We start from the raw sequence: 8,624 nt of genomic DNA, 5'->3' as shown, positions 1-8,624 counted from the left end.
CCACGTAAATTTGGTCATTCACCGTTAGATCTAGGCGGATTAAAATCCTAAGGTGGATGACCAAATTTACGTGATCATCATGGTCCATATGAACGCAACTGTATATAACCTTAGTTCTTTTGTTGTTTTATATTCGGGTGAAATTTTATACTCGGCATAATTGACATGCATTTCTTATAATTCCCTTAATCTCGTTAATCGCATTTCCCGAGCCTGTATACTGAATTTAGGCCCTTAAAGAAAATACATGCAATAAAAAAAATAAATAATTTGACTTAAACATATTATTATTATTAGAATTTTCAATGTATATCCATATCTCTTTCTTGTTCTCTATATATGTACATTACCACATATATTAGAAGATGCAAAAAGGGTATAAAATGTTGGGACATTTAAGGTTATTGTTACTAGTATTTCTTGAGATTGGGATTCTTAGCAATGGAGAGTATTTATCTAAATCCACCATGGAAAAGATTGCTAAAATTAACAAGAAAGGTCCATACTTGGGTATTGTAGTGCCTAATGCCTTTGAGATGAACCCTCTTCTTCAATCTTCATCTTTTCTTCCAACCTCTCACTTGGATTTCTCTGGTAATTTTATTTTCTTTAATTATATTCACTCTAGTTTTATACACGGCCACTCGCAGAGTCAACTTTTAAGGGATGTGGGTATAATAACATGCATGTTTATATATATTCTTCATTTGCTAAGGGTGCAATTACAACACCCTCTTAGAGCCCGTTTGTTTCGGTTGTTCCTGTTTGCTGTTTGTTGCTGCTGTTAGTTGTTTGCTATTGCTGATAGACAGTAGATATTAGTTATTTTTTCTGCAAAAAACAGCTGTTTCGGAATTTTACCAAACACTTTCTATCTACTGTTTAGTATTAAAAGGCAAAAAAACAGCTCTGAAAAATGGAAACAAACAGATACTTAATCGCCAGATAGGGTGGTTCTTAACAGCCAGGAGTGTAAAAGCATCCCATGCCTCCTCCTATGGATCGCCGGATAGTGTGGTTTCGGGCGGCCGGAACTCTTTGTTTAATTTAATTTATAATTATAAGTTAAGTAATTAATTAATTATAGTCTCTTTGTTTAATTTTCTTCCATGCATGCAGGGAGGAGATTTAGGATTGGAGAAGTTGAAAATGTCAAAGTTATAATTGTCATGACTGGATTGAGTATGGTATGTCTTTGCTCATTTTTATTATTATTAATTAACGTTAATTATATTTTAAACACTTTTTTTTTTTTTTTTTTATATGAGTAGTTACAATATTTTATCACCTATATATAATCCTATTCTTTTGGTTTCAATATTTTAGCAACTGTGATCCTCATCTTTTGGTGGAAGTACACCGATTTTTATTAGGCCTGTATTTGGGCCGACTGGGTTCGATTCGGACAGGACCTAACGGGCTTTTATGTAAATATGTTCACCCAAGTCCAGTCTAATCCAGCACACTATTAATTAATTGGTCAAATACATGAATATCATAACTAAGTACAAAATTACAACTAAATTATATAACCAAACTTATTGCTTAATATATCATTATTCTCTATATATTATGATTTTATACCATAGTTTAAAATTTCCAGACTCCAATTCATAAATCATAAACCCTAGAAAATATATTCTTGACTTTTAATTTATAAATTCTAATCCTTAAAATATATTAAAAGTACTGATTTTACTAGTTTGACTTAAGGAAAAATTATGACTTGACATAGTTGTAAATAGTTGTTAAAAGATGAATTTATGTGTAATTTTCCCATTAATTTAGGTGGATTCGGGCTTAAAAATCAAACCCCAAGCCCAGCCCATATAAACCCACCTAAAAAATAAAACTTATATTTAAAAATAAATATTTAATTATAAATATATAAATTTTCTAATTAATATTAATAAGCCGGACCGGGTTGGGCCAGACCGTGCTATTCTCATCAGTTCCAAGTCCGTCCAAAAAAATAGACGGGCTTTAGCGGACCTAGACCAGGCTGGGTCTAAGATCAATTTTCATTGTCCAAACCCAACCCAGCTCAAGAGACACGGGCCTGGACGGGCCGGACAGATACCTGGACTCGTGAACAGTTCTAATTTTTATTAAGCTTCAAGTAGTTTATTATTACTTTTTCCTAAATTTTTCCTTCTCGTATAAATTACTTTTAACATTTTAGTAAGATTAATTTTATTTCTACCGAATAGAATTTTTTTACTAAACCGGTTTAATAGTTATTTAGCTTGACTTCAGACATTTAAATAAATTTATCGATAAATTTAATAGTTTCATGTATTTTGACAGGTGGTTTAACCGTCTAGTAACATTTGAGTTTATCCTAATTAAAATTTGGTCATTTATATAGCTAAATGCAGGAGTAAGCACAGAGTTATTGTTAAGCCTATTTAAGGTGAAAGGAGTAGTGCACTATGGAATTGCTGGAAATGCTAATCCTTCCTTCCAAATTGGAGATGTTACTATTCCTCAATTTTGGGCTCACACTGGCCTTTGGGTTTGGCAGGTTTTTTTTAAACTACTCAACTTTACTCAATATTATTGTCGTATTTATGAAAGTAAACGGTCTTAAAATAATTATCGACAAACTTAAAATATAAAAATCCAAGATTCAAAGTTAATTAGAGCCATAATTATTACTATATAACTACGTTTTGAATATTCCAAATCACCATTTTCTGTCCTTCCTGACGTAGTGGAATAAAACAGTTCGTTACTAATAGTTGAATCGCGTATGATTACTTATCAATATATTCAAAAATTCGTATAGAATTTTGGAAAACAGAAAATTGTTCTATTATATAATATCAAAATTGATTCTTCCAACAAAAACCAAGCCTTTAAATAGGCAAAATCTTAAAGCAGAATCCTAAACGAAAAAAGGAAAAACAAAAATGGAAGTATGAAAAATAACGCCAAAACAATATATTGCGTTTCTTAAGGCGTAATTGATAAAATTTGACAAAAAAGAAGAAGCGCATAGCTCATGAGCAAATAAGTTGATGATTTTTTTTATTTTTAGTCCGATTCTAATGAAAATAGGATCATAAAACGCCAAAATCTGAAACCTCAAAATTTGGCAGAAATTACTAATATGTTATTGCATCAAATAATCTTTTCATAAATATGCATGCTTGCAATTCCTTAAAATATTTACACATTATAATGGAGGGTTGCGTGATATTTGAGTGATCAATATTGAGTAATTTTTATGTTAGAAAAAGACAAAATTGATTATTTGAGTGATCAATATTGAGTAATTTTTATGTTAGAAAAAGATAAAATTGAGTGACTTTTACTTTTATATCAGATTTTGAAATTGAGTTGTTATGATGTTAGTAAAACAAAGTTGAGTGACCTTAGATGTAATTATCCCTATAATATATATAACTTTTGAGGTAAGTTGCGCTCGGGTCATGGTCATTGAAATTTGGGATAAGTTTCAAAAAAAGTCAATCGTTTTTTATTTCAATAAAAATACTTCAACAAATCCAGACTTAAAAATCACTAGAATAATGACATAACAATAATATTAACAAGAATTTATGTGCGTGAAAATAAAAAAATACATTGCAATTTCAAGCAGTTGAATTAAATAAATAAAAATATAATTTCTTTTTCCTACCATGTAAGGGGGACATATATGGTTACCACGTGGCAATATGTATAAAAGTCTGTTATTTCCAATATTTTGGTCATGTCACTATCAAGATAATTTTTTCTATCTAAAATGGTCGGTTATACTTTATTTAAATAAAATCAAAGTTCAATGAATTTATTAAAACAAAATGAACTTCAGTAACCTTTATAAACCGACTTCAAACTTCAACGATGATCGATACAATTTACCTGTAACTTTGGTCATGAAAATTCATTAAATAATGTTGTCAATTGTTTTTGTTTCAATCCTGAGCAGAGGGATGGAGATGATGGTAATGATGAACTCCCTTTGGAGTCTAACAAAGATTACACTCGAAAGATAGGTTTTTTGAGATTTTCTGATTACAATGATAAGAATGGAGAGAAACCAGTGAAAAACATGTTGAACAATGTATGGTATCAACCTGAAGAGATATTTCCAGTGAACGGAATTCCTGAAGTTAGACAGCGTGTCTTTTGGGTTCCGGTAGACAGGCATTACTTCAAAATTGCAAAGAAACTTCAGGTATTTCTTCTTCCATCAATCATCATTTCCTTTCTTTTACATTGAAGTAAAATAAGAAAGTTAACTAACAGCGTAAGTTTTTGATGATGTGGTAAGATGTTTCAACTATTAATGATACAAACTTTATTTTTAAATATTAAATTAATTCCATCGGATTTTGCATTTGATTTCTCTTGTAGTTAACCGGATTTTGTCAATACCAGTTATTGGAATCGACATGTGAACGACACGTCAGATTAAATCTCCACATGAATTAATTCTTTTTTTAAAATAATATGTCACCACCAAACTTAACATAAAGGAAACACATCTGGGTTGAATTTTTTTAACATAAATATGTTGGGTTAGATTTGGTGACATTATTTTTAATATACTTGGAAATTTTGGTAACAAAAATACCCCTAACGTTTTGGATCAGGAGCAATTTTACCTCTGATATTTAAAATGGTGCAGTTTTACCCCTACCGTTGGCTCTAATATTGATAAATTGGGTCAATTTCAGACACTATTATAAAACACAGATATTTTTGTTGTTATTCTACACCAATTGGATAATAATTCGTTCTAAAATGGGTGGTTGCAGGGAGTGAAGTTAAGTGCGTGTGTGAATTCAACTAACTGCTTACCAAGAACACCGGTGGTCGTGAGAGTGAAGAATGGGATTAGCGGTAACATTTTCGTGGATAACAGTGGTTACAGAGAGTTTTTAAGCTCAAAATTCAATGCAACACCGGTGGATATGGAGAGTGCGGCGGTTGCATTGATCTGTTATCAGCAGCGAACGCCTTTTATAGCAATAAGATCGTTGTCTGATTTAGCAGGTGGAGGTTCTGCTATTTCTAATGAATCTGATATGTTTTCCTCTTTGGCTGCACAAAATGCTGTTCTTGCTTTGCTTAAATTCATTTCTTTATTGTATGCTTAATTATATGTGTTAATTAATGGATGACGTTTATGTTTGTCAGAGATTAATATATGATATATGATTGGGCTTTAACTATCAGGTTGGGCTTTTAGTTCAGTCGGTTCCATATGGGTCAAGTGAATATAGTGAAAGAAACCAGATCTTCGTTTTTAACATCTAAGAGAACAATAATAGGTTTTTTTCAAGAATCTTGATGTTGATCTTGAATTGTTCTCACGTATGTTTATTGCACTATCAACCTTTATCGTATGATATTTGATATAGTTATCACTTTATTACTTTAACGACTAATACACATTGTAAATTTCTACCGGCTAGCATTCCAAATCGTAGAATAATCTTAATATTATCATATTATGCTTCAAACAAAACATAATCCAAATACAAAATCGAATCGATGAACATCTAAGTTGGAGTATCAAAAGATTTATCATCCTCTTCTTCAACTTCTTCGGTAGCCCAGATGTTACTATTCTCGGGCCCATAAGCGCGGCTGCATACTAAAAAGTAGAAGAAGTTCAAGACGCTTAGACTAGCGAGAACCCAATAATAGTAGTCATAGTGTCCTTTATTTAGATTATTTGATACCCAGTTCACTTTCCCGTCATCGCTCTTTGTTGCATTTTCGAGAATCAACACAATAAAGCTTCCAACTAGGTTTCCAAATCCCATTCCTAATGAGAATAAAGATACTCCAATGCTCGACATTGTCTTTGGAAACTGCGAGTAATAAAACTCTATCTGCCCAATAGCATTTAAACTCTCGGCTACTCCAATAAGGCAATGTTGCGGAATTATCCACATTGCCGACATTTGGACTTGACCTTTCGGTTTATCTTCGAATCCTTCTCGAATCACCATCGCTCGCCTCTTATGCTCCACGAATCCTGCACATAACACAATAACACCATTTATTGAAGTTATACCACTATAAAGATTAGTTTTTGTTTCCATAAAAAGTTGAACTTGACCGGAATGACTTTATTGAAATTAAATATGAAGTTGAATGATTTTATTAAAAGAAATGAAATCATTGATTTTAATAAAATTCCAAAGACTTTATTAAAACAAAATTAAATTCATTGACTTTTTTAAACAAGGTCCCAAACTTCAATTTATCATCTAATTTACTCTAAATATTATATAACTCTCTAATTAAGCAATATGAGATATTTAAAAATACGATGATGACATAACAATCTGAATTGATAGATGTACCTGCAATTACTGTGGCTATGCAGGAAACAGCAAGTCCAAACGCCATTCGTTGTTTATTAGTAAGTCCGCGTGGCCTTTTCGTGCATTTAGCGACGATCGGAACCAGAATTCTGTCGTAAACAGCCACCCAAATTGTGAGAGACAGTAGAGTGAAGACATTAAATGTGGCTGCCGGAATTTTGAACTTGCCGATAAAACTCCGGTCCATGGTATCCACTTGGAGTACAGGAAATGAGTGTTGGCTTAATGTGACGGCGATCATTATTCCGGTGGACCAGATAGGAAGGACTTTAATGAGTGATTTTAACTCTTCTACTTGCTTCACTGTGCAGAGCCTCCATGGAGTATGTGGTATTCCACGGCTATTCAGTTGTATCTCTCGATTTTTAACTACGCAAGCTTTGTTTAGAAACCTAAATTATATCCAGAAAAAGAACAAAAATTAATATTGTAGGCACATGAAAGGTCTAACTATGGATGCATAAATTGATTTGGTCGGCAAAACTCCAAATACTGTCGCTAAATCATGTTAAGGACCGCATTAGCGACTGAAATTCAGTCACTAACTAACTGTTTTCTTTTAGTGATCTGTGGATGTATGTATTTTGATGAGTGAGAATATACCTGAGTTTTTCCGTCGGTACGACAAGCTTTGCACCACTTAGAAAATACCAAGAACCGGAATCATTCTCTGGCAGAGAAAGATGTCTATTCTTCCAAGCAGCATAAATAACTTTGACAAAGCTAGAAAACAAGCTTGTATCGGCTTTAATCCGCACATACCTCGACGAACCCCACAGAAAAAGCACGGTAGACATGAACATAAACCCGACAGGAACACCAAAACCCACGACCCAACCAGCCGTATCTTGAATGACGACTATGACTATCATTGAAAACATCACTGAGATTCCCACCGAAGCATAGTACCAATTAAAGTAACTTTGCAATGTCTTTTCATTTTGGGGGTTTTCCGAATTGTGAAATTGATCAGCACCGAATGCTAAAGAACATGGCCTTATTCCACCTGCACCTAAAGACATTAGACCAAATGCTGAGAATAGGAAGAGTAATTGTGTAGAATTTGGTGGTTCACATCCTTGTAAATTTCCAAATTTTTGGTCACAATGTGGAGGTCTTGCACCGTCAAGTATTGTTGTTAGCCATAGTAGAATTAGTCCCTGCAATGATTTAGGGCTGTTAATTTCTGACACGACAATACAATTTATAATTCGTAAGATTAAGTTAAAGAGTGCTTACAAAGAGGCTGGTAAATGTTCCGAGGACAATGACGCGAAAGCGACCCAAGTAAGAATCAGAAATGAAAGCTCCAAAGATAGGTGTGAAGTAAGAAATAGCAACCCAAAGAAAGAGAATAGTAGCTCCATCTGACGCCTTCAAGTTGTATTCAGTTATCAAGTATTTTATCATATTTGCTATTAGCCCAACTCCAGCTACTTTCTCAAATGCCTCATTTGCTGCATTTAATAAATATGATAAATTTCCACTTTCTATTTAAAATTCTGAATTCTAAACCAGTGGCGGAATTAAAACAAAAAACTCGGAGATTAATGTACAAAAATTTAGTAAGGAAAAACAAAAATATTAATAATTAAGAGTAAATTGCACGACGAAAACTTCCGTCACTAATGTCTTATGTAATTCTGAATTTGTCACGAATTCCATTAGAAAAAATTCTTGACGAATTTTTTGTATTAGCAGAATTTTCTAGGGTAAATCTAATTTTTAGTTATTTTCTTCCAGAGTTGGGATGACCGCTGAAGTTCCGCTCTTGGATACACTCAAACTTGGACTATTGGAAAATGCAAATATATATATAGATTGCCTCCAACTGTACATTAAACCTCTATTTATCAAAAAACTTAGCTGTGAATATCAAACTCGGTTAACGTAAAATACCTATAATAAAAGGCATAGTCCTGAGTCCACCCTTTTGCCGTTTAACCTCATGAGCTTGTTTCTCTTCATCTTTGGTTACTTCCATAATTTCCTGATCTCTACTGTAATAAAAATGGCTTGGGGTTTCTATATGCATATAGATATATATGTATATATAGGTTTTAGGAATGTATAACTATCAAGGGAAATAAATGAAGAGAATTAAAATTTACATAAATTAAATGAAACTTAAGTCAACAAATTACTTAAAAAGAGAGAGTTTCAATTGTTATGAAAATAAGTTATATTAATTAATGTTTAAACAAGGACTACGATATTGTAATTTTTTTTGAATGGTCATTATTGTAATTTATTACTGAAAATAATTATAGAATGAGT

The 8,624-nt window shown here is 32.5% G+C and overlaps 2 protein-coding genes across 2 annotated transcripts; one reads left to right on the top strand and one right to left on the bottom strand.

Annotated features, from left to right (window-relative positions):
• The first annotated feature begins 375 nt into the window (after nt 1-375).
• Nucleotides 376-5,204, top strand: LOC136202087 (bark storage protein A). The gene is made up of 5 exons (XM_065992557.1): nt 376-594; nt 1,120-1,187; nt 2,369-2,524; nt 3,935-4,183; nt 4,767-5,204. Exons 1-5 carry the CDS (start codon nt 384-386, stop codon nt 5,106-5,108), a joined length of 1,026 nt encoding a protein of 341 aa, XP_065848629.1. The 5' UTR covers nt 376-383; the 3' UTR covers nt 5,109-5,204.
• Nucleotides 5,205-5,348: 144 nt separating this feature from the next.
• Nucleotides 5,349-8,360, bottom strand: LOC136202086 (protein NRT1/ PTR FAMILY 1.1-like). The gene is made up of 5 exons (XM_065992556.1): nt 8,247-8,360; nt 7,587-7,804; nt 6,951-7,507; nt 6,327-6,739; nt 5,349-5,995 (listed from the first exon to the last, which is right to left on the bottom strand). Exons 1-5 carry the CDS (start codon nt 8,329-8,331, stop codon nt 5,514-5,516), a joined length of 1,755 nt encoding a protein of 584 aa, XP_065848628.1. The 5' UTR covers nt 8,332-8,360; the 3' UTR covers nt 5,349-5,513.
• Nucleotides 8,361-8,624: the final 264 nt, after the last annotated feature.

Source organism: Euphorbia lathyris, chromosome 8, assembly GCF_963576675.1.
Source record: "Euphorbia lathyris chromosome 8, ddEupLath1.1, whole genome shotgun sequence".
Lineage (NCBI taxonomy): Eukaryota > Viridiplantae > Streptophyta > Magnoliopsida > Malpighiales > Euphorbiaceae > Euphorbia > Euphorbia lathyris.
Note: the sequence above shows the minus strand (reverse complement) of the source record. Positions and strands in the feature narration are given on the sequence as shown.

What these genes read in the sequence shown, in the direction of transcription:
- LOC136202086 (XM_065992556.1), bottom strand. Translation starts at nt 8,331, where the DNA reads ATGGAAGTAACCAAAGATGAAGAGAAACAAGCTCATGAGGTTAAACGG. An exon ending in GACTATGCCTTTTATTATAG is followed by an intron (nt 7,805 to 8,246) that starts GTATTTTACGTT and finishes TATTAAATGCAG; the next exon opens with CAAATGAGGCATTTGAGAAA. An exon ending in GAACATTTACCAGCCTCTTT is followed by an intron (nt 7,508 to 7,586) that starts GTAAGCACTCTT and finishes AAATCATTGCAG; the next exon opens with GGACTAATTCTACTATGGCT.
- LOC136202087 (XM_065992557.1), top strand. Translation starts at nt 384, where the DNA reads ATGTTGGGACATTTAAGGTTATTGTTACTAGTATTTCTTGAGATTGGG. An exon ending in TCATGACTGGATTGAGTATG is followed by an intron (nt 1,188 to 2,368) that starts GTATGTCTTTGC and finishes TCATTTATATAG; the next exon opens with CTAAATGCAGGAGTAAGCAC. An exon ending in AAATTGCAAAGAAACTTCAG is followed by an intron (nt 4,184 to 4,766) that starts GTATTTCTTCTT and finishes GGGTGGTTGCAG; the next exon opens with GGAGTGAAGTTAAGTGCGTG.